The following is a 25,402-nucleotide window of genomic DNA, read 5'->3' as shown; positions in this document are numbered from 1 at the left end:
GTTATTAAAAGGATTACTACATTTAAGAATTATGAATGTTGAAATGTTACTGACAATATTCACATATTTAGTATTTTGGTGTCTAATTATTTAAAACTTGTCTCAAAGTATGCAAATGTACCAAAATGCGAAAAGGTCTGCAACTGATTTATTAAAGTTTTTTCTAGAAAATGATGCAAAGATGTTGGGCATTAGGCATCTGTGTAATTAAAACATCAAACCACTAATCAAATGGCTGTTTACATAATGCAGTGAAATAAGTAAAAATGATATTTACAGCACAATTTAGTAATGCAATTGTAAAAGAGCTGGCGCATTAAACACTTTTTAGTAGTATAGTCATAGAAAATTATATTATATTATAAGTCCACATATCAATTTTTATTCATATTTTTCTCTGTAATTAATTGGTCGTATAAGGCTAAGGTCAAATAAACATACATTTCATGACAATAAATTCATGATACGGTTAATTCCATTAAAAAAGCATCAAAGATGCTCAAAACAGGGCATCACAACATTATAATAACACTAATTTTACTCGGTGTCAATCTACATTAACGGCAGCGCTCCAGCCAGACGCTGTCGTCTCTCAAATCTCTCCAAGGAAATTGCGCACGTGCTACGGCAATATCCATCTCTCAGTAAAAAGCTCTGGACGCAGTGAACTCGGCTTTACACTGTACTAAGACAGACGATGAATATGAACAATACTCGCGTGATATTGGTTTCTGCTCTTGGCGAAAGTTTTCCTCCACCATTTGGGCGCATTCCCATGAGCACTTGTGTGATGTCGCACCCCTTTCCGCCTCGGCTTTTTAGCGCTCTCTGTTTGCTTTCGAGTCTCCCTCTGGTCTCTCTGCTCTATTCACGTCCTATAGTCTCAGCTGGTCTAAGTGGGCCAAACCTGGAGAAACCTCTATTTTTGTTTTGTCTCCTCTCTCTTTCAAATAATCAGCCGTGTGCCAAAAGTGTCCCTCTTGTTTTTACGCGTGCCAGTCACCTGCCGTCTGCCTCGCTCCTTCCCATTCTCAAAGCTTGCTTTTCTCTCTCCAATTCTTTTGACTTTCTGCGGTCTGCACCCCAATGAGATTCAGATTGGGTACATATTGAGTCCTCTATTGTCCTTCAAGGGCTGTACTACGCTAATTAAATTTTATCCAGCCATATAAAAACCATTTCTCTCCTCCACGCTCCCAATTCAGCTTTCCATCCCAACTCCTCTGTTTTTCATAGCCCTAAAAATCCAGTGTTCATTGAGTCAAATCAATAGAAAAACATTTGCAAATCTCCATTATTCTGGGATTTTTGTCTCCTTTCTATTCTGATAAAAGCACCGCGCAACAGCTTGCAGCTTTGTGCAACCGAGACGCTCGGCGCAGACGAAGGCCATGAATGTAAAAGGCATTACGCACCGCAGCAAGTTTCTTTATCGTCCTGTTATAACTCGAATTATTTCCACGCCGTTTTTGCATTTTATTGAATTTAAATTAGACTTCAATTTAATTAAAACGGCATTGATTTTATTTAGGCTACAATCTGGGTTGTTTCTTATTGTGCAACTTTTAAAGCAGTTACATAAGAAACACGACTTCTCTTTCATTCTAATATTATACGCAATAAAAAGATGGTTGTTTTTAAAATAAACAAACAAATAATAAAAAAAGAAATGTTGCCAATATGTTTCAGGCTTGTATTAATTCTAAACAATATTTTAAATTCGTTTCTATTTTTTCGCAAAAAGGCTAAAATATTTGTAAAAGTTATGCTTAAACTTTCACGTTTAGTCCTTTTCATCTTCAGACGTTAAAAACGCTTTTTTGCTAACTATTGGTATTCTCCTAAATGATGTAAACATTTGAATTTCCTTTCTAATGAAAACGAATCGTTACCCTGTTTGTTGTGTTACATCAATCCCCCAGGCTATACGTTTGCCCTTATTTATGAAACTTATAATAGCGCAATAAAAACAAATCAATCTCTACTTGTGCAAATCCAATTCAAAAGGGAGGGTCAAATCCCAAAGAAAAAGAAACCCGAGGAGGGGGGCTATCCCCCAAAAGCAGCTGTTGAGTCCTAATCTTTTTTCTTGCCCTATCACTCACCTACATTCTCCTCTGCGCTCTCCTCGCATCTCTCTTTGGAAGTTCTCGCTCGCGGCTCTCCCCACTCGCCAGACCCCATCCTTGTCCAGATTTTTTTCGGGCCATCCCCTTGTACTTATCTTAAAGAAAAGAAGAGTGCATGGATGTCAAATTGCCCTCAAAAACACCATGAAAGATTGATTTGCAGCACTTTTCATTCAGCCGGCATTATTTTGAGGAGAGCTGAATAGGAAACCCGCAAGCCGGGGAAGGAATAAAGATGTCCTCCCTGTTGGAAAGGGGGGAACTGCCCATTTTGTCTCAGTCCATCAACCCCGGAGAAAGAGGGGAAAGGCAAGGGGCTTTTCATAAAAAAAGCCCATATACACCTCGCACAATACTAAAAGACTTTAAATTAACATCCATGAATATTAAATTACTTCGGCCTGAAAAAGATTGAATAAAAGATATACTTGACCCAGACGACTTTGCATATTTGCGTACTCCAAAGCACATCATTAAAACTCATTCAGTGTGTTTATGCGAGTTTAATTTCGATATGATTACTGCGTTCTATATAAAGAACTATCTCGTTAATACAAAATAACAGAAAGTTTGTGATAATAGATTTGAAATGATGCAATAATTAATTGCGCACTGAATGATAATAAAATAATCTGATATAATAAATTATGGCATCATGAAGGTTATGGCACGAAAAATGCTCAATTAATCTTTAATCTCTATAAAACAAAAAAATCTAAATATACAAAATTGTAATTTCTCCCGTCTCTGTGCGTATTAATAAAACGGATTTATATTTTTTATGTGATCAATTTCGTCAGCAAAATAAAAAAACTAACTTGTCAATTTATAAACCCTTCCCTTTACTCGTCTTCACCATAAATATTTGTGTTGTCTCAAGTGCTTTTCCATGCCAAAAGCGCAGTGCGTCTCTCAGGCGAGCAAACAGCTGGAACGGGGCGCACAGTGTGGAGATGCATGGGGGCTTGTTATTTTAGCCAAAACGTGGTTGTTGGATCCTGAACATCAACACACACACACACACACACACACAAGGCCCCCCTTCTTCCCCACCCCCCCTCAGGAGTAGCCACTCAATAAAGAGTGTGGCGTTTTTTTCCTCTGGTTGAACAAGTCTAAAGAACACAAGGGGAGGGTCATTAATAACTAATTACCGTGGGTCAGACCTGACGCATATAAAGCCCACCGGGACCGTGGAGAGGCGCAACATTCTCTCGACACTTAGCGAAGAAGAGAGTATCCATATTGCGCCGGCTTCTGACTTTTCGTCTAATTTTAACAGCAAAGGGGATATTTTGCGTTATTGTCGTCAAGAGTTTTTGCGGTCGTCATGGGTTCAGTGTTGCCTGCCGATGCTTTGGTTCTGAAGGCTGGATTTAAGCAGCAGACTTTGGCCCTGTCCGACATCATCACCTCTGACATCCTTCACAGTTTCTTGTACGGCCGCTGGAGGAACGTGCTGGGGGAACACCTGTTCGAGGAGAAGACCACCACCGTCAGCCCCAAAACAGCCTTCACCGCAGAGGTCCTGGCGCAGTCCTTTTCTGGAGGTGAGTGCACACGATTTCGCATTATTCCTTTTCTAAAACGTTAAAATGAACATACATTTGAAATGGTTAGAATATCATATTTGATCAATTTAAGAAAAGCTCCAAAACGCATTTGGCGATATGGTACAGATTTTTAAGAACGAATTTTAAGAACCTTTTTCCACTACAAAGAAGTTTATATATATATATAAATGTTCTTAATGGAAACTTTTTAATGAATATTAATTTACTAATCAATTTAACTAATTTAAATTCATATTATTTCTGAGAGCTTTCTATACAATATCACATTTTAAGCATTGCGATTCATACACCGCGTAATGCTTAAAGTTATTCAAATCAGTCTATTAAAATCATGAGGGTTGTTCTTGACCTGAGAAAGTTGCCAATGAATCCAGGACGTTAGACGGAGAAAAGGCTGTCATTCATCAGCCCGGGACAGTCTCCACACCCCCGCCTTGACACTTTTCTTTCCCTCGGTCGCATTTAAAGTTTCCCGTCCCGCTGTTAATATGCCGTGAAAGCTGATTTGGCTGCTATTCACACCATGTCAAGCAGCTAATCTCCTTTTCTGCGTTTTGTCAGACATTCCTGGGCCGTTTAAAGAGAAACCTCGTTTCTTTCAGCGCTCATTTTGTGATACAAAGTTGCTGAAATGATAATGAATACGGAATAAGCTGTTTCTTGCCTATGAATATGTAGCCTCGTCACATTTAAATCGTGGAAAATTGCTGGATTGTTAGACTTAAAAGGCATTTGACATTTATTTGAGTCTTGCCATTTGAAGGTATTCTGACGCGCAGACTGCACATTCCTTTATACAGGCCTACAATAAAAGGAACAGTTTGGAATATGAAACGAAAAATATGCGAGGCACAATTTGTTATAATTTAACACTCTTTTTATGATTTTATTGTGCTTTTTGCCTTTTCTTTTGCTTTAAAAAGGCTTAAACAGATAGCGTTTGTAAAACAATTGAGTACGTTTTCTTTTATTTGCTCACTCACCTTTTGCCGCTTTCTCTTTCCAGAGGTCCAGAAACTCTCCAGCTTGGTGCTGCCAAGTGAAGTCATCATTGCGCAAAGCTCCATCCCAGGGGAAGGGCTTGGCATCTTCTCCAAAACCTGGATTAAAGCTGGCACCGAGATGGGTCCGTTCACTGGCAGGGTCATTTCACCAGAGCATGTAGATCTCTTCAAGAACAACAATCTCATGTGGGAGGTACGTGCAACAGGTGTCGCGGGCGCAAACGCGCTGTTTTTGAGAGTTTGGCTTCGTACAGTCTCCTGGCAAGTCAGATATTCACGCAAAGCTTTCTGTTGTTCTCAGGTTTTCAATGAGGATGGCACGGTGCGCTATTTTATCGATGCCAGCCAAGAGGATCATCGCAGCTGGATGACTTACATCAAATGCGCGCGCAATGAGCAAGAGCAGAATCTCGAGGTTGTGCAGATTGGAAGCAGCATATTTTACAAAGCTGTTGAGGTGCGTTGATCTATTTTGATTGTATGTTCATATTGTATATTTGTGTCATAGGGCACACCCAAAGACAGCCTACATTTAATGATATGAAATATTTGTATATGAAAACAAACACTTTCGATATTTCCCTGGCTTAGTAAATAAAACATTTCTTTATTTGATTGACAGACAATTCCTCCAGATCAAGAACTGCTCGTGTGGTATGGGAATTCCCACAACACCTTCCTGGGCATCCCGGGAGTCCCTGGCATCGAGGAGGAACAACAGAAAAAGACTAAAAATGGTGCGTAATTCAGCTGCTTTAGGGCTAAGGGTGGGATTTGGTACCGCTACGATAAGACAGATCTTTAGCATAGCGTTACAACAGCACTAGAGTTAAAACTGCATTAGCATCTGTATCAAGAATTTGAACCTTTAACTCCACTCCTCACAGATGACTTCAACCTGTGCGACAGCGTCTCCTCCGTCAACCTCTCCACAGCCAGTCGCATGCGCTGCGTCATCTGCCACAGGGGCTTCAACTCCCGCAGTAACCTGCGCTCCCACATGCGCATCCACACGCTGGACAAGCCCTTCGTGTGCCGTTTCTGCAACCGACGTTTCAGTCAGTCCTCCACCCTGCGCAACCACGTGCGCCTCCACACGGGCGAGCGGCCCTACAAGTGCCACGTCTGCCAGAGCGCGTACTCCCAGCTGGCAGGGCTGCGGGCGCACCAGAAGAGCGCACGGCACAGGCCGCCCAACACAGGGGCTGTGATGGGGTTGCCGGCCCACTCACCCCCACCCCCCCCTCCTCAGCTGGCACAGGTTCATCACCCGGCCTCACTGGTGCATCACATACCCACCATGGTGCTTTGAGAGAGCTTAACAAACTCAAGCGTCTCAGATGTTTGCAGTCTCGCAGGCTGTGTGTCTATGTAAAGCAGGTCCTGTTCAGTACTCTCACTTTGTGGTTTGCCATCCTGGCCATGTGAAGAAGAAGAAAGCAGTGATGAGATATGGCGAAATAAGGCCTGCACAACTCACAGACAGAACTGAAGTAAAACTGGCCATCGAGGGGCCGTTTTTGTATGTACATGTTGAATTCTTATTGGAACGACACACAAATGGCTCTTTAAAGTTTATTTGTCATGGCAAATGATTGATCAAACTAATAATGCCATTTAGAATGTATCTTTTCATATTTGCATGCAACTGTATTGTTTTCTTCCTTAAATCAAGCATTTTATACACTTGAGTCTCAAAGATCAACGTAAAGGCAAATAAGGAGGCATTATGAAGATGAAAAATACAGAGAAAGAGTTTCTATTCGTCTGCCTGTATAACAGACAGCAAAACAGGGGCTACACTGGGATCAAGCGCCACTTGGTGACCAATTTGCGTCACTACAGGCCAGTCAGAGAGGCGCAAGTTAAAAGCATGTTATTGTGAATGAACAATATGAAGTATGTAAAGGAATGTATATATGATTTTAAGATTTACTTCCAAAAATATGGAATAGTCACTTTATCTGAGTATGTATGTAAAGCTTAAAGTATTATTACCAAACTTGGTTCTATTATATTAGTATAAGCCCTATATGTTTGCTTTTATCAAATTATTTGGGTATTCACAGTGTATGCTCAATAAATAATTAACAAATGACATCCGTTTTTTGTCACTTTTTCACGGTTTAGTTCTTTTTTTTGTTGGTAGCTTCCTTTTGCTTGGCATTACATGAAATAAGTAACCAGTATAATTTAAGTATAAGTATACTATTCAATGTACTAGCACTGTAAGTGTACACTGTAAAACTTTGCTGTAGTTTTGCAGCAGGTTTGGAAGTAACTTACTGTAGATTACTTTCCTATTAGTACTGTTTTCAATTTGAGTTCAACTTTAACCAAAATTAAAACACGTTGACGTTTGAGACTCAAAATGAGCAAGAAGAGACTGGCATTAGCACAGCAACACTGCAAAAAAACCATGAAAGAAAATATAAGAAATAGGTATGTTTATGTTTAAAACAAAATTGTAAATTAAATCTACAGTAAGTTGCAAAGCTGCTGCAAAACTACAGCAAAGTTTTACAGTGTAGGCTATTATTATAATACCTCGGACTATATTTTTAGTTTATAAAAGTATAGGGGAGCGCGGGGCACAGAGTAACGCGGGGTTAACTGTAGCACGGATGTCTTTCACAGTTACATTCAGGGTCGACCGAGTTGTGCTTTCGGCCTTTTTCTCTCATTGCCAGATGACAATTTTCTCTGAATTTTTGAAAAGTTTTGATGTGTTTTCTTGGAGATATTGGACAAAGTGTGTTTTGGCAGCATGAAAGTACATTTCTTCATGTATTTTTCAATTTCTCATTTAGGTGTGTGCAAGTCACCAAATCCAAACTTATATTATCTTAATCACTGTCTTGTTGCCTAACACATGCACCATACTGAAACATGTCAACCACTCCTAGCAACTGTTAATTGGCTTCCAAAAATGTTTACGTAGCGGGGTTAGTTGTAACACTGCACAATGATAGATGTGTAGATTTCTGTCTATTCTAGACGGATGTACAAACAATATCCACCTTTAGTTTATAGACGGCTTAATATTGAGTCATTTGTGTTGAAATAGAATTTTCTAGCAAGTTTTACGACTAACCTTCTGTCTGTTACAATAAACCCCACCCATGGGGTACGTTGTAACGTTTGCACTTCTGTCACTTTTGCCGTAATTTTACAAGAACGGCATGTTCTAGAAACAAACTTTTAAGTGTTCGTTTGTAGCAGAGATGTGTATGTTGCTTGTGTAAAAATCTGATTAATCAAGCTTCAATATTTTTTGAATGACTGAGCAACAACCAAAAAGCGTTTCAGTGTAGCAGTACACAACAAAAGTTTTTTAATATAATGTTTTTTGTCTTTTTATAGTTTTGGCCATGCAGGCAGTACAGTGTAGAAAGACAGGAAATAATGGGATGAGAAGGTTTTTGTTTGTACTGCAATTATACTACAAGTGAGGTTTTTGATATTTACCAGAGTGTACTTAACATTTTACACACAGTTTACTATTTGTGTGTTAATTTAGCAAATTATATATACCAAGTTTTTATTTAGGTAATTTAAAAATATATTTTTTATACTCGTAATATATACCTTTATTTGTACTTTCAGTAGATTTGAAGTATATCTCGATCAAGAGACTAGATACAATTACAGGCCAAATAGACTTTTCAGTAATTATGTGTCAAGTATACACATATATTAGTATATTTTTGAGAAGTGTATAAAAAATTCGACTTTTTAGTTTAAAAGAAGTATACTAATAGCACGTTTAAATAAAATATTTTTTGTAAGGGTGAGCGGCAAACTTTTTTCACATATGACCCAGATTCAGCAAATCAATGACAACATTTCCCGTAAATCAGACCGTTGTCCAAATGTTCAAGACTCTTGCACAATAAACCATTGCAAAGCAAATATCTCTGTCAAATCTGTATTTGTGGCAAATAGATCTATACCTGTTTAAACTGTATGTGAGCATTGAATGTTACAATTTCTGATGTAAAAACACCAAAAAATCATCAACATTGTGGTTTGTTTAGGTCTAGCTTATTCTGGCTATTGTCATTTTCCTTTCTTTATTTCTCTCTGTCTTTTTTTAGAGAAATCCACTCTTCTTTCAAGACAGTTGAGCTAATAATTAACTTAAAGCAAGCACAGCGGATCATGATACGAACTAAAAGCAGAAGCTTGTTGTTTTGCAGCAAGCTGTCTATGATGGCACGTTTCATTTTGATCTGCTTATTTCATCTTTTCGCTTGCATTTGCGCTCAGGATAAAGTGTAAGTTGCAAGTCTACATTCTTTAACAAATTTACATTAACATTGAACCGCACTGTTGACAAACAACATTGTTTAGAATGAACTTATGTAAGTGTATTCACTGTGTCTGTTTAAAGTCAAGCATTTATATTTCAAATGAATGGCTTTGTCTACAACTAAAGCAAACACAGACGTTTTGACAAATCAATTTTTGTGCTGTTTTGCAGATATTTAATCACTGCACCCAAACTCCTGCGACTCGACGCTTCTGAAAATGTGCTGGTGCAGTTGTTTGGCTATGACCAGGAAACCATCGTGGATCTTTATTTAAAGAAATCACTGGCACCAGGAGACAAAAGATATGCCTTTCAGTCCCTGAAACTCAATGTTCACAACAAATATCACGCGAAGGCCACCTTACGGGTAAGACCGTGAATTTAGCATCCTATTCAAATTTACTCTGTAGGAATGTCTGATTAAAGCATTTTCTTTGCTTTCAGATCATGCCTAATGATTTCCCTAAGGGGGAGAAGTATGTCTATCTTCAGGCGATTTCTAGTGGTTTGAATACACATGAAAGAATCCCAGTCACTACTGTCAATGGTTTTCTTTTCATCCAGACTGACAAACCATTATACACGCCTGATCAGGAGGGTCAGTATGATACGTTTCTTTTATATCTGAGTGTGTGTGGGTGTCTTAAACATTTCTCATCTTGTCCCGGCAGAAAGGGATTAGAGGTCGGCAATAATATTGACTTTTGATTGCAAGACATGTTTTGTTTGAGACATTGTTGAGATCCTTTCTGAAACTCTAATGACAGAGACATTTCTGACTCCTTTTCTCACGAGAAATATCTGAGACGCGAATGACACTTGAGCAAATGTTTCTCTCCATTTAATCTCATTGATGTCTTTTTAAGGGTTAACGTGTGAAAGAGTAAATGTATGTAAAGAGACTTTGATCTTCTGTGGGTTCACAGTACAAGTGCGTGTTTACTCCATGAATGAGGAGCTGAGGAAATCTAGGCATCCCGTTACCTTGACGTTTGTGGTGAGCATCTTTAATCGCTGCTTCTTATTAACCATTTTTTGCTACTCGTGTTTCTCTACACGTGAACCTTATTGATTCAAACCTTTCTTTAGGACCCCAATGGTATCAAGGTAGAAATGATTGATATGACTGAAATCAATGGAGCGAAACCACTTCTTCCTCCCTTCAAAATACCACTTAAGCCAATGTGAGACATATTTATTATTCAACGTTATATTTAGATTGATCTAAATAGAGAGACCCAGTAAAAGTCCAATTTAGCATAACTATTCAGTTTAGTTAAATCAGCATGCAAAACATGTTGCTGATGAGCAATGTTCATCCGATTTTTTTCAGTTTTGGAATCTGGAAAATCCAGGCCACTTACACTGAAATATTTGACACGGCTGCCACGGCTGAATTTGAGGTCAAAGAATACGGTCAGAGCAATGATTTAATACCATGTCCAAGTGAATATTAAAAGTTGATGTGTTTGAAGTGTTGTTGTTTGAACGCATGCTGCTGTATGTGTCTCAGTGCTGCCCAGTATTTCACTTCAAATCAAGCCGGAGGAAAACTACATCAGTGCTGGCAACTTTGAGTCTTTCAAGCTGAAGATTTCAGCCAAGTGAGTTTTTCTGTTTTGTTTTTTTATACATAAAGTAGGGACCAAAAATCTGAAACCCCACCGCAAATCTATCAGGTGTCAATGTTTTTATAAAACTTTATAAAACAGGCAGAAACATTTCGAAGTCTGAAAATTGTAAAACAAATACAACGTCAAAAAAAAACATTTGTAAAACTATGTTAAGATATCAAACATGGAAGAATTATTTAGGATTATGTTCAATTTAGGTCACTTTGTCATGATTCTGCCTCATCACGTCATGTCTTTCTTGGTCTTGAGGCAGAATCATGACAGAGCCTTATGTTTTGTGTGGAGAGAGGCATGTTATTGTTGGTTCTGACATAACTTGCACTCTCTCCGGTCTCGTCTTTGGCCCCGCCCCTCTCGTTTCCTCGTTTAGCCTTCCATTAGTGTTACATTCCCGACACCTGTCCCTTGTTAATTATCCTTTTTTAGTCTGCCTATTTAATGCCCTTGTGTTTGCTGTCCTGTGCTCTTTCTTTTTGCTTACATGTCTTGTTTGCCTTGCCTTGTTCATCGCCTTGCTGTCTAAACCCATTGTATTTTTTTTCTTTTTTTTTTTTTTTTTTTTTTTTTTTTTTTTTTTTTTTTTTGGTTTTTTTTTTTTTTTTTATTTTTTTTTTTTTTTTTTTCTTTTTTTTTTTCCCCTTTTTGGTATTTTTTTTTTTTTTTTTTTTTTTTTTTTTCTTTTCTTTTTTTACCCCATCGTGGGTTTTTTGTTTTTGTTCATAATAAAAGTCTTGTTTCTACACCTACCGCTGCCTGCAATTGGGTTCTTCTCCCGCCGACTCTGACACACTTATGAAACAGAAAGCCATTGTATGAATACAAAAATAACCTAAAAATAACCATTGGGGAACATATTAGTTATTTATTGTTGCAAAAATAACCCTTAGGGAGCAATCTGTTATAGTTAAGTTATTTAAAAATACTTTGCAACATTTCCTAGAACATTGGTTTCCAAAAAAAACCCCAATATAAATAAACAACCAATCGGGAACCAAATACTAACATTAGGTGAACGTCCTGTGTTTGCTGGGTAAATGCACTTTGCAAGTAACATTATCTTTTCGACTGGAACATTAGGAGGATCGTATGTTTTGCAAACGATTTTAATGTCTGTTTCTTTGACATATTTGTGTAACTCATACATAGTTCCTTACAAATGAAAATCACTTATATGCCTTGTCAGGTATGTGCAAGGAACACCAGTTAGTGAAGCCGATGTGTTCTTGAGGTTTGGCTACAGTACTCCAGATGAAACTGTCATGATCCCATCAACCTTTACATTTTATCAGGTAGAATCAGTGTTGCACTCATCAAAACTCACTGTTTGTATATCCGTTCTCAAAGTGTATTACCCCTTTTAGATGAGAGATGGAAACCTGGATGTCAGTCTATAAATCAAGTCAGCTCTGTCCACTATGCCTGACGGACCTCAGCACCTGCAAGACATGAAGCCAAACACTCTCCTACGTGTGATAGTTTTGTTGCAAGAGTCAACTGGTGGGTCTAGTTAGCATTAGTTTCTTTTCAATATCAAACTAAAATAATAATGATAAAATCTGATACGGTAAAAATGTACTTATTGATACCCCTTGTCATTATTAGGTGGTATCTCCGAGCAGGCAGTGATGTCACATGTGAAGTTTGCAGAATCTCCATTTACCCTGAAAGTGGTCGCAACCCCTCCATTCATCAAGCCTGGCTTACCATACGCTATCAGAGTAAGATACCCGTCTTTACTGTAATAACTGTAATAAACTTGTATGTGAAACTACAGTAATTCATCATAAGAAATGTAAAGCTAAACGATCATTCTACAAATGTGCATGTCCATAGTCTGTGTACTATGACTGACACTTCCGGTCATAGGTCTTGGTGACGAATCCTTTGGGTGAGCCAGAACAAGGAGTGTCAGTCAAAGCAACGGCAACGATAACAAATGTCAACAACCAAATAGATCATTTCAAATTCTCTGGACACCAAGATACGATGACAGCAACAAGTGCGAGGGATGGAATTGCTTACTTCACATGTAATATACCCAGAGAAGTGCAAAATGCTGAATTCAGTGTGAGTGAACCCTTGGAACATTTTAAAATGAAGTTCTGAACAATTTCAATGAGTTGTCTATATACTGATCCCAGTTCAACATTTTCTAGTGACTATTTAATTTAATGGCTCAAATATTCATGAATGTTTTACTTGGGGCATTTAAAGGAGCAATGTGGGGTTTTGTGGTGGCATCTAGTGGTGAGGTTGTGAATTGCAACCAACAGCTCACTCCACCCCTCCCTTTTGTAGCTCTACGGTGGCTGACACATTTCACGTTTTCGCTTCTCTTTAGAGCAGTTTGTCCGTTTAGGGCTACTGTAGAAACAACATGGCGAATTTCATTCAATGGGACTGCTGTGTATGTAGATAGAAACAGCTCATTCTAAGGTGTAAAAACCTAACCCTTCATCATGTAAGGTCTTTATACACCTCTGAAGACATAGTTATGTATATTATTATATTGCATTTCTGTCAATAGATCCTCCAAAAAATGACACACAGCACCTTTAACAGGCCTTTGTAAAATGATCAAAACTTCAACTGAGCCAACTGAAAAATATTGATACAACACATCAATAGAAAATGTTGACTTGTAGACTGCATTTTTTATTCAGTGAATAGGGAGACAAAAATTGAATGTTTAATTTGTTATTTAGCGCTATAATGTGTCAAATATGTATGCTAAATATATTCATATTGTTTTGATTTCAGTTTCAGACAGCAGATCATTCCCAAGTCCAAGTCAAACATAAGGTCGAATCATACGTGTCTACCAATCATCGATATCTGTACATTAATTTACCATCTGACTCTGTCAAGTTTAAAGTCGGCGAGTACACAAATATCGAAGTTCACTTTGAATATCGCGAATATCTTTCTCTGAAGACCTTCAGCTACCAGGTAAAACTCACATAAAAACCAACTTGTTAGTTACCAGAATTCCCATAGTTACCTTTGTGCTATTCTGTTATAGTTTTGTTGAGTTGCCTATTATCCTAAAATATATAAATAAGTCAATAGGTCACCTTAACCCTTTTAACAGTAGCATACATTAATAACAGCATATGTACTTTAAATATGTAGATTCCAGTTATGAATTTAACATTTCTCATGTTAGATCATCTCAAAAGGGAAGGTTGTGAATCACGACACAGTCGAACGTGTAAATGAAAGGAGTCAGAATCTGAACATTCTGATAACGGCAGACATGGTTCCTTCTGCACGTCTGCTGGTGTACTACATCCTGACCGGCGAGGGCAAAGCCGAGCTGGTGGCAGATTCCGTGTGGTTCGATGTCCAAGCGAAATGCATCAATAATTTAAACGTAACACTTTCTTTTTCACTATGTTCACACTGTAACTAATTTCCACAAAAAAAGGGGTTTTCCACAAAACATTTTTGGCTTAATGGTTCCATAAAGCAGTTGTTCTCAAACTGGGGCCGTGGCCCCCTGGGGGGCCCAAGATGGATCCAGGGGGGGATTTTGTGGCATTTTATGAAATACAGACATTTATCATAGATTTAATGCTATCAAACATCAGAAAAATAAGACCACCAACCAACATAATTAATATTCCAGCATTGTATAGCTGAATTTGTTAAGTTTAAGATTACAAGGATTTACTTGGGGGGGCACAAAGCGATGCACTCTACACAAAGGGGGCCTTTCAAGGAAAAGGTTTGAGAACCATGGCCATAAAGAACCTTTAACATCTACAGAACTTTCCTGTTTCACAAAAGGTTCCCCCTAGTGCAACTACAAAACAAAGAAATGATTTATATAAATACCTTTAAGTAAATGGTTCTTGGGGAAACCAAAAATGATTCTTCTATGGCATTATGGATATATTTCAGGTGGACCTCTCAACTCCCAACTCCCAACACTACGAACCCAAAGATAAGCTTCAACTGACGGTGTCAACCAAAAGCACAAGAGAGGAGTCACTGGTGGCGTTGTCGGCTGTAGACACGGCCCTATACAACCTCAGATCGAACGATAAAGACCCTCTAAAACAGGTGAACGAGCAGAATTGTACACACAACAAACACAATGACAAACTACAACAAAGACGCTAATGATATACGTCATTTTTAACGCCGCGTTGCAGGTGTTGCAACACATCGAGAAAAGCGACTTGGGTTGTGGAAGAGGTGCTGGCAAAAACAACGGCGATGTGTTCGACCGCACCGGACTTATGATCCTCACCAATGCCAACGCCCAGACCTCCAATGCAGGTGACCTTCACATCCTACACCATCTAATGTGAACTTGAAGGAAATTTTTCCTGAGACCTCTCACAGACTTTCTTTCATTTAGGAGGGGTTTGCACTTCTATGGCTAGACCAAGGCGCTCGGTCAGCCTGAATGATGAGTTTGAAAAATATGGTTTGTTTCTCGCCTTTCAAAATAGTCCGCACATCTTCTGCTCATCTTTCAATAACAACAACAACTACACACAACGTTTATTCCACAGCCAACACGTTCGGGAAGTTCAAACCGTGCTGCATAGCTGGGACACACAGTAGCCCGACCCTTGAAACCTGTGGTCAACGTGCTGCGAGGATAAGGGTGAACCCTAAGGGTGCGGAACACTGTAAGAACGCCTTTCGCAAATGCTGCGAACATGCGATGAAGCTCCATGAAGACAACGAGGATAGGATCATACTTAGTCGCTCTGGTATGTTTGCTGCCCACATCAACATAATGGAGGACAACTTCTTTTTTCATCATTTATTCATCCTCGCGTCATTCCAAACCTGTGTGACTGGCTTCTGCAGAACACAAAAGAAGATATTTTGAAGACCCAAACAACGTTGGTCAGCAAATATTGAAATAAGTAAATGGGGGCCAATGTTGTTTGGAGACATTTCTCAAAATACCTTATTTTGTGTTCCTCTGAAGAAAGAGTCATGTTTCGATTGACATGAGGCCAAATAAACAGAATTTAAAATTTTGGGTGAACTATTCCTTTAACAGCGATTGACTTTCTGTTGGATATATCTCCATCGACCCGGAGCTACTTTCCTGAGAGCTGGTTCTGGGAGGAACACACAATCAGCAGGTAAGACCACAAACCCTACGACGAATGTCATCACATAAAATAAGTTTGCAATGCTAGAAAGAGAAATAAATAGTAAGTTAAAGCTAAATCTGCTATATTTGTTGAAGATCTGGATCAGTAAGCATCAACAAGAATCTTCCGGATTCACTGACTACATGGGAGCTGAAAGCTGTTGGGGTTTTCAGTGATGGTGAGTATTAAAATCCCCTGTTTTGGCAAAAAAGAGACCGTTTCATGAGACGCGCGCGCCTGGACTGCAGTTAACTTCCGGTCTGTGTTTGGCTAGTGTCTAATAATAAAACTATTTACATTTTATTTAATTTATGTTAATATTAATTTACATGATTATTTTATTGTATAATAATTGTATTAAATAAGCGATTGTTGTATGTTCATTTTGTTAAATAAACAATTTGTTAAATGGGTCCTGTAGTTTTGTCGCATTTAAAGAAACCGTATGGGACATTGACATCTAGCGGTTGAGCTTGGTATCGCAGTCTAAATTCTAATTATTGAAAAGACAAGTTTAGCCAAGTAACGGTTCTTCTTGCTTGTTATCAGAAATAATCTTCAGGCACTCTATTTTTGCGAATGTGTACCGGAGGTTAAGGGCAGTCCACGAACACGCGTTTGTTTATGCTGTAACTTTGAAACCGTCTATATAAAGTTGCATTATGTGATGTTGTAGTATCTATATTGTCTGTATGCATTGGACTACTCAGATGCCCTTCTATATATTACCAAATGAATTCATGCCATAATTTAATATCACAATGCCATTCGCTCAACAAATAAACTGGCAAATAACACTTGCCATGTTAACATTTTTACAGAAAACAAAATAAACAATGCAAAGAAACCACATATATTACATAAGGATGCATAAGAATGAGACGCTCATTATTTTACTTACTATCAAAAACAAACTACTATTATAAAGTGTTTAACTGTGCAGTATTCACTAAGTAGTAAACTAGTGCTCAATTCAAAACAAATCCATTGATTTGGGAAATCATGCATTATGAGTCTGTGTTATATTATGGATAATACATATTCTGCTATTGTCTTTCTGGTTAGGTATATGCGTGTCAGATCCAGCAAAGGTTCAAGTGTCTCAGGGCATTAGTGTGAACGTACCCTTGCCGTATTCAATGGTGCGTGGAGAGCAGATTGAGCTCAAGGGTTCAATCTACAATCGCCTTTCTTCAAGTACTCCGGTGAGATCTTAACCTCTAAAACATATGAAATACACTTTAGTTAGAAGTGACAGAGTATAGCCTTAGAATACTGTGCAAAAGTTTGGGTCACTTAAGTGAAAAATGTATCACGGTTTTAAAAATCAGTGTGATTTGAATATGTCTATGTGCAAAACAATAATAAAACTTTGATAAAATAATGTACAAATACATGAAATTATAGAACAATGATTTCATATATTTACAATATTTAATTGCAAAACCCCTAAAATGTTTTGATTTGGACCAAATAATAAAGAAAAAGCAGCCAAGAGGAGCCCAATATAGAAGCTGGTTGATCGAATGGGACGACTATTTTATGGATGCTAAAATATGACAGTTTTTCCGAATTAAAGTTTTTATTACTATATTTGCAACATTTCTTTACAGGTGGGTGGACTTCAAAAGGGACATTAAAAGAAAAGAGAAAAATCTTTGGTTCAATATTTGTTGAATTAGGCTTTTACATAATATTGAGAAAAGGAAAAGAAACGAAGAAGAGAAAAAAGAAAGAAAGAAAGAAAGAAAGAAAGAAAGAAAGAAAGAAAGAAAGAAAGAAAGAAAGAAAAATGTATATATAAAAAAGGTACTTGAGAGAGTAAATGAAAACAAAACTACAACAGTTTATTTATTACAAACCTGGATATTAGATCCGCCCCACAGTAGACATAGTTTTTATTTATTTTGAGTTTTTATTTTTTTACTATTGTGTTTCTTCATCGTTTTCAAGAGTTTACTATTATTCAAAAATATAAGCAAAATATGAATAAGAAGAGCGTAAATGCCACTAAACCTGTGTTTTGATATCTTTATGTGACTGTTTTCTCTGTATCTCTCCATATCTCACACAGTACAGTGTTACCTTGACAGCACCAGAGGGAGTGTGTGTGTTTCATGGTGTTCAGAAGGGGAGAGGGGGAGCGCCACATGAAAACAAGGGCAAAATAGAATCTCTCTCTGTGGCCATGGTCAAGTTCTACATCATGGCCATGGAAGCAGGAACTCATACGCTTAAATTCACTTTAAAAACCAGTCAAGTGACGGACATTCTCATAAAGACGTTGAGAGTTGTGGTAAGACCTGACACATAAGCATGGAGCTTTGGCGACAAACACATTTGTATGTTCCCAAGTTATAGTGAAAGAAATGGTTCAGACACAAATACAAATTCTCTCATAGTTTCCTCATCCTCGTGCCATTTTAGATGTACAGTATGTGACTTCCTTATTTTAGTCAAACAAAATAATAATAACAAATCATTTTTTATAAGCATGTTATCCTCCCAAATATTTCTTTAAGTATATAATCTACTACTTTTTTGCTACTTTACAGCCAGAAGGAATAAGAAAGGAGCAGACGGTTGGAGGAAGAATCGATCCAAGGGGCGTCTTTGGTAAAAGAACCTCTGAAGAGTAGCAGTACGCTCTCTGCTCATTGCATCGTGTTTTAAACCTCATCTCTTTTGTCTTTTCTTAGGCACTCAAATACGAAAACTTGAGTTAAAAAATTCCATTCCTCCAAAAATCGTGCCAAAGTCAACCGTGGAACGCTCTCTGATAATTAACGGTACGTGCAGCATTTTTGTAGATTAAGATATAATTGTGCGAATATCTTAATTTCTTTCTTAAGACATGTTTCTTTAAAAATGTTCACAATTCATGACTTGGACTAAATAATAAAGAAAACAGCCAATGACTAGACAGAAAACACAAAGAAGCAACAACACCAAATGACGGACCTTCCAAATAAAAATCCTGAGAAGGACCCAAAGTGTAACACTCTAAACTTAAAAGTCTTGTTGTCATGATGCGTTACATTCGACGTTAACCCTTTTCACTTAGTTTGTAACTTCTATATACTTCCATCAGGTGAAGTGCTGGGAGAACTCCTGTCAATATTAACCAATCCACGTGGTTTAAAGCAGTTGACTCAACTACCAAGGGGCTCAGCTGAGGTGGAACTCATGGGTCTTCTACCGATCTACTATGTCTACCACTTCCTAGAGAGCACAGAGCAATGGGACGTTCTGGGGAAAGAGGTGGCTGCGAGTAACATAGAGCTGAAGAGAAAAATGAAAGCTGGTAAGCTCCACTGCATGGTACAACTGGATGCAGGGATTTGCTATAAAGTGGTCGAATATCTCACTGTTCTTTGCAGGCATCACCAGCATCATGTCCTTTAAGTTAAAGAGAGAATATGCGTTCAGCATGTGGTCAAATGAGGACAAATCAGCCAGCACCTGGTAAACAACTGCACAGGTTCTTCTTCGCCTGGACGTTTGTGAGCTGAAATGAGTCAAATCTGCTGTATGTTTGTTTGATATTTATCTAGGGTGACTGCTCTTGTCGTCAAGACTCTCGCTGATATGCACGACTACGTCTCTGTGGAGTCTAATTTGATGAGCAACACCATCTCTTGGCTGATCAGACAATGTCAAAATCATGACGGCTCCTTCAGTGAAAAATCTGAAACTAGACCACTCAAACTTATGGTATGAAACAACAGAACCTAATGCATGTTGATGATTTTACATGAAACAATTCACACTCCAAACACCTGAGTACGTTTTAAAGCTAAATGAAATGTACCGTTTAAATTGTGTAAATGTAAGTAAAAAAAAAGAAGTAAATCCGAGTCATTTTCTGAGTGTATTTTAAAGTCACCATGAAATCAAACGGGAAAATTCTAAGTGTTTTACACAGTGTTGCAGTGATTATTATAAATGATTTATCCGTGCACACCATTTTTTTTTCTATTCATTTGCACTTGTAATTTTTAAACAAAAACATTAAGCTCCTCCCCCCTCTCAACAACAACTCTTCACCACATGACGTCAGCAACAAAAAAGAGGTAGGACTACTGTCTGTCCAATGGCCAGGCATTTTTAGTCCTCCCGTCCAGGCCCAACTTACAACAAACCAATCACAAAGGGAAGGGCAAAATAAAGCCTGAAATACTTTTAATGAAATACTTTTTTTCATTAAATAAACTTAAATAATGTGTATATTGTATAGAAGTTAACTGTTAACCTTTTTAATATGTCCCGCTGAAAAAAATCAGTTAAATGATTTTAAAAGATTTTATCAAGTTAATATAACTGTTTATTTTTGTGACTAAGCCACATGAATGATTTTTTTAGAGTGAACAGAACGTAATGCACGTTTTTATATATATATGTTTATAAATATACACTCATGATTTAAAAAATCTTTTTATCTGCAGGGATATGTCTGAATGTTATGAAATCCTTTGCAGACTTTTTTTTTCATTTTACACATACGATGTATTATGTATTAGAGATATTCTGTATTCCAGCATTTATTCCTCTTTGTATTGTTTTTTTTTTCAGGGTGCTGGAGCAGATGTTACTGAACAGACTGTTTACCTCACATCGTTTGTTATGATTGGAATTAAAAAAGCTATGGTCATCAAAACACTTAACTTAGAGGTATGACTGCCGGTAATATATGATCAAATTTAAGAAGTTAATACTGTAGAATGAATCCTGCATGTTTATTTAATATTAGTTTATATTATATAATATTAGTTAAAATAGTTCTATTTTTTTCCAAAGAAATGCACGATATTAACTCTATACGGACCTATTTTATTTAACGTAAATGAAAACAAGGTTGTGCAGTATAAACAGATGTAAATTTAGTTTTTGTATTTTAAAATTCCCCCCTAATGTTTGGTGAATATTAGAGATGCACCGATACAAAATTTCTCCACCAATACGAATATATAGCAGATTATTCCGAGTAATACCTGCCGATACCGATTCTGAAGATTAAATTAGTATTTCTTAACTTTCAGAATGTTATTAATTCATATAATGACTTAATATTGAACACAAACTGGTGATGTTTCTTAACGTGTCCTCTTTTGATTGACAGGATATAACGGCCCTGATCATCGGCTGTTTTTAAACTATTGCCCGATAACCAATAATGTGAAAATTTGCTTTTTTTGACCAATACCGATTATCTGCCGATATATCGGTGCATCTCTAGTGAATATGTAAACAGTAATTGTACAGTGTAATGGAACAACTTATTTTTTTATGTTTGAAACCAACATGAAGGCTAAGCTTAATCTGTTTGTCACAGACCTTCACAGTCTGTTCTGTGGGTTGTACCTTGGTGTCAATCGGTCAGCCATTGCATCACCGAAAAGAAACTTGACTAAATGTAACAAACAAACCTCATGACTTTGAATATTGCATAAGACCTGTACACATGACAACCTAACAGACTGTATTCCAAATGAGGGTTTAATTCAAGTCTAATTTAACGTGGCCTCCACCCTGAAAAAGTGGAGATCTGGCTAACAACACACTCATCCTTTTAGGAATTTAAAATGGCTTTAAACCGCGCATCAGACTATGTTTCCGCTCAGACGAGGAAGCTCAACAATTTGTACGTAAGAGCCATTTCTTCCTATGCTCTAACACTAGTAGACATCCACAATATGCCTGCAAATTATCTTTACGAGGGACTCAAGAAACAGGCTCAAATCATAGGTAATGTCTTATACTTGTTTTGACCCGAAAAAATGAATCGCTCTCCTATTTATAAGACAAAAAAGCATCACATGTCGGTACATTTTCAGGAAACCCAGCCACGGTTCGTTTCTGGGAGGAGGCTCAACCCAAGAAAGATCCATTAAAACCCAGTAAAACAGCAGCGAAGAGCGTGGAAACGACAGCGTACGTCCTGCTCAATTCTTTACACAGAGGTGACTCCAACTATGCCAAACCCATTCTGAACTGGCTAACACAAGACCAGAGATACGGCGGAGGCGTCCATTCAACGCAGGTCTTTCTCCTAACAGTTTACGCTCGTTTCGAATGTATGCCTGGCATTATTTTACCTCCTGTGATCTGTCTTTTCTCATTTCTCCAGGACACTGTTCTCACTTTGGAGGTGCTTTCCAGGTACAGCCTGTTAGCTAAACAAGCCGTTTTAGACATGAAGGTCAACGTTGAATACCGGACTAAAGGTGACATCACTACCATCAACCTAACACAGCAGAAGCCAGTGGCTACACCGATTGAAGTACGGCTTCTGTTTTTCACGATGTGAATCCATAGTTCACATGAACAGTGTTTCTAAATTTAACACAAAACCTCTGCTTTTTCCATCGCAAAGGTGACTCAAAACGATGACGTCATTATCAAAACGGCGGTGACGTCCGGAGTGTCGTTCGCCACGGTTAGCATTTGGTTTGGTTAGCAAGAAATTCATTGTCATCGTCATGTTAAATGTACAAAACGAATCTTCTCATGTTTCGACAGCTGAGAACGGTGTACTATGAAATGTCAGAAGGCGATGAAAAATGCCATTTTGATCTCTTAATCGACGTTCACGACCGCAACCGAAATTCAAATGGTAGGTGGTGCGCATTTGCTTCTCTCCGCTTAGTATTCTTTTATATTTTAACTACAGTTAAAAACATTCGATTTTCTGTTTGACCAGATCCAATGCTCTTATCGCAGCGGATTGTAGCTTGCGCAAAGTAAGTTGCCACATTTTTGATACTCTTGGTTATCGGTACATGTTTTAAGCATCCGCTTGTGCAATATTTTGTCATTACATTTTTTTCTGACAACGCCCTGTTTTGCGTGAAGGTACAAGCCCCACGAGAATTTGGTCGAAAGGGAGGCTGGACTCACTGTGATGGAAATTAATTTGCCGACTGGAGTGAGCCCGATCCAGGAAGATCTAGATATGGTGAGAGCCTTTTTCCATAGTCTTTCTGTTGCAAAAACAAAGTAATTTTCAGGCAGCTGGGGCACCAGAAAAAAAACATCAAATAACATTTAGATATAATGAAATTTGCACGTTTTTCATGCTATTTTACACAAGACGTAAAATGTGAACATTTTGTAAAAATAAACAGTACAATTCTGTAAAGACATTTTTACAGTGATAGTGATGCTTTTTTACTCTCTTCGCAGTATCAGAACGGTCTTGAGACTCGGTTTTCCAACTATGCAATCGAAGGGGACAAAGTCATCCTTCAAATCGATTCTGTAAGCATCGATGAGCAAATCTCTTCATCTGGCACATTTCTGCATTGTAATACAGTGTGCTAAAATTCTAAAACGCATTTCTTATGACGTAGATACCGTCAGACCAGTTCTACTGCGTGGGTTTCCGTATTCAGGAGGAGTTTGAAGTGGGCATGAGCAGCGCCTCTGTATTCAAAGTTTATGAATTCTCTGCTCCAGGTACTGTACAGTGTTTCCTGCTTGTAAAATGAATTCAGGTTTAAGTAATGCAAGCATTTCTCAGATGACTTTCTGACTTCAGATTATCAGTGTATAAAGTACTACTACAGACAAAGTCGCAGGCTCTTACGACTCTGTGACGGAGACCAGTGCCAGTGTATGGCAGGTGAGTCAGCATGTCACAGTTGAATAATTTACAGCTTAAACTATTGATTTGTACACAATTCTTTGTGATATGAAATAAAATATACAAGAGAAAATTTTAAATAAAACTAAACCAAAAAGTGAAACGCTCAATATACCCACACTAGCGAAGGAAGTCCCGCCTTTTAGTAAAAAGAGCCAATCATCAGCCATTAAATATTGATAACAAACCACACATTTATACTGCTGAGCCATATTTACTTTATAAAGCAAAATAATTTTTTTTCATTATTTCAAACCATGTGTGTGCATTAAGATGAACGTGTTAGTTTAATAACAAGGTATTGGTATTTTTCTTCAAAATTAGCGGAATGCTGCAATTTCAAGTCTAGGATTGATCCCAGTATCACCTCTGAGCAGCGCAGACAGGACATGTGCAGAGAAAGCATTAAATATGGTAAATGCTGATCTTAGCCTTCATGTCGTAACGTGTGAACATTTATGTTCATTCATAAAGTTACTCTGCAAATAACTGATGCGTACTCTATCATATTTTTGCGCATGTAAAGTAATTTGCTTGTGTTTTTTGGCAGCCTTTAAAGTGTCGATTGAATCCTCTGAGGCTACGGGGGACTTTGTGACCTACAAAGCAAAAGTTGAAGGAACCCCTTTGAAAAAAGGCAAGTGTGTATTGAAATGACTTGTGTCTATGATTAATCTGCACGGGGTGTGCAATCTTATGACCCCAAATCTGATACGTTTCCCAGCTCAATTGAAACGCTGACTTTGTGTTCTACAGAACCAGCTGATGACATCAAATCGGACACGTAGATAGAACTAGTCCGAAGGGCGACTTGCAGCTCCACAAACCTTGAAGTTGGCAAGCAGTATCTGATTATGACTGCCAAAAGCATGCAGATACGAGTGGGTCAAGCTTACAAGTGAGTTCTTATCTGCACTCCTGCTCATTATGAAATGTCTCCAATGTCTCCCGTGAACTCATTTTCTCTCGTTATGACGTTTCAGGTATAAGTTTCCCTTGGATTCAGATGCTTCTGTGGAATGGTTGCCACGCAGTTCAGACGGTTGTTCAAACGCTGCCTGCCAAAAATACATCACTGTTCTGGAAGATTTTGAATACGACTTTACAATGACTGGCTGTTTTTGATATTATATGCCAACAGAGGATATTCATGTGCCTGTTGTTACAATATCCCCTGGGAAAATGTATACATATTGCTATCTTTAATATGACAATAACATTTACAAATGAGCTATATGCTTTCTTAAGGAAAATGTTTTTATGTACGTATATTGTTTGAACAAAACTAAAAATCACAGTCTTATAGCCATAGACTTACTCATACATTTTCTATAGACCATGTCGGATAACAATCGACGCTGGTCCAGAAGAATTTCCTGTTTCAGTTTTTCAAAGCTACACAAATGTTTAAACAAAATACAACCAACAAAACATTTATAACCAAATCAAAATTTTAAATGAGTATATGTAAGGTTTAATTATGTATGTGAAAATAAAATAAAACAAAAGAAACCGGAAGTGCCAGTGTTTACATCTTGTGAAGTGGTCTATAGAGGGTATGCATTGACGTCACCACGCCGGGACACGCTCCCTTGAGTGGTAAAACTAAGCAGTGTTGGGTGTAACTAGTTACTAATTAATTAGTTACTGTAATTTAATTACTTTTCCCTTGAAAATGTAAAGTAAGGGATTACTCTTATTTTTTCTGTAATTTAATTACAGTTACTTCTGATGTAATTAAACTAAATACTTTGTGTAATATGTGTGTGCAATAGTGGAATTGACATCAAAATTCAAAGTCTAACTTTAAAATCCTTGCTTTAATGTATAATTCTCACATTTGTAATACTTTGGTCAGTTAATAATACTATATGTAGTTTAATATTATTTATTTGAATGAATTAAATAAGCCGTTTCATGTCTATCCTTCAATTACTTAACTCATCAAGGTTTATGTAGGATATAGAAAGTAATTAGTAATAAG

At 37.7% G+C, this 25,402-nt stretch overlaps 2 protein-coding genes across 2 annotated transcripts; both read left to right on the top strand.

Annotated features, from left to right (window-relative positions):
- The first annotated feature begins 3,349 nt into the window (after nucleotides 1–3,349).
- Nucleotides 3,350–6,797, top strand: prdm12b (PR domain containing 12b). The gene is made up of 5 exons (XM_057322490.1): nucleotides 3,350–3,679; nucleotides 4,710–4,900; nucleotides 5,009–5,164; nucleotides 5,330–5,444; nucleotides 5,595–6,797. The coding sequence occupies exons 1-5, from the start codon at nucleotides 3,460–3,462 to the stop codon at nucleotides 6,017–6,019; spliced, it is 1,107 nt and encodes a 368-aa protein (XP_057178473.1). The 5' UTR covers nucleotides 3,350–3,459; the 3' UTR covers nucleotides 6,020–6,797.
- Nucleotides 6,798–8,916: 2,119 nt separating this feature from the next.
- Nucleotides 8,917–24,927, top strand: c5 (complement component 5). Its single transcript, XM_057319421.1, is given in 41 exon segments — nucleotides 8,917–8,984; nucleotides 9,191–9,386; nucleotides 9,464–9,617; nucleotides 9,946–10,016; nucleotides 10,109–10,203; nucleotides 10,353–10,435; nucleotides 10,533–10,623; nucleotides 11,837–11,942; nucleotides 12,015–12,150; nucleotides 12,256–12,371; nucleotides 12,520–12,720; nucleotides 13,414–13,602; nucleotides 13,820–14,026; nucleotides 14,557–14,718; nucleotides 14,811–14,937; nucleotides 15,020–15,088; nucleotides 15,177–15,380; nucleotides 15,680–15,764; nucleotides 15,872–15,954; nucleotides 16,842–16,981; nucleotides 17,851–18,072; nucleotides 18,332–18,392; nucleotides 18,476–18,565; nucleotides 18,868–19,080; nucleotides 19,157–19,241; nucleotides 19,331–19,490; nucleotides 20,349–20,447; nucleotides 21,350–21,521; nucleotides 21,611–21,816; nucleotides 21,904–22,056; nucleotides 22,150–22,212; nucleotides 22,296–22,389; nucleotides 22,477–22,516; nucleotides 22,629–22,731; nucleotides 22,959–23,033; nucleotides 23,126–23,231; nucleotides 23,314–23,397; nucleotides 23,743–23,832; nucleotides 23,969–24,055; nucleotides 24,175–24,316; nucleotides 24,402–24,927. Coding segments are annotated over 41 exon segments (5,070 nt in total). The 3' UTR covers nucleotides 24,544–24,927.
- The last annotated feature ends 475 nt before the right edge of the window (nucleotides 24,928–25,402 follow it).

Source organism: Triplophysa rosa, linkage group LG2 (genome assembly GCF_024868665.1).
Source record: "Triplophysa rosa linkage group LG2, Trosa_1v2, whole genome shotgun sequence".
NCBI classification, from domain to species: domain Eukaryota; kingdom Metazoa; phylum Chordata; class Actinopteri; order Cypriniformes; family Nemacheilidae; genus Triplophysa; species Triplophysa rosa.
This window is presented reverse-complemented; position numbering and strand designations above follow the sequence as displayed.

Coding starts and splice junctions, on each gene's coding strand:
- prdm12b (XM_057322490.1), top strand. CDS start 3,460: ATGGGTTCAGTGTTGCCTGCCGATGCTTTGGTTCTGAAGGCTGGATTT. Junction 3,680..4,709: donor GGCGCAGTCCTTTTCTGGAG/GTGAGTGCACAC, acceptor TTCTCTTTCCAG/AGGTCCAGAAACTCTCCAGC. Junction 5,445..5,594: donor ACAGAAAAAGACTAAAAATG/GTGCGTAATTCA, acceptor CACTCCTCACAG/ATGACTTCAACCTGTGCGAC.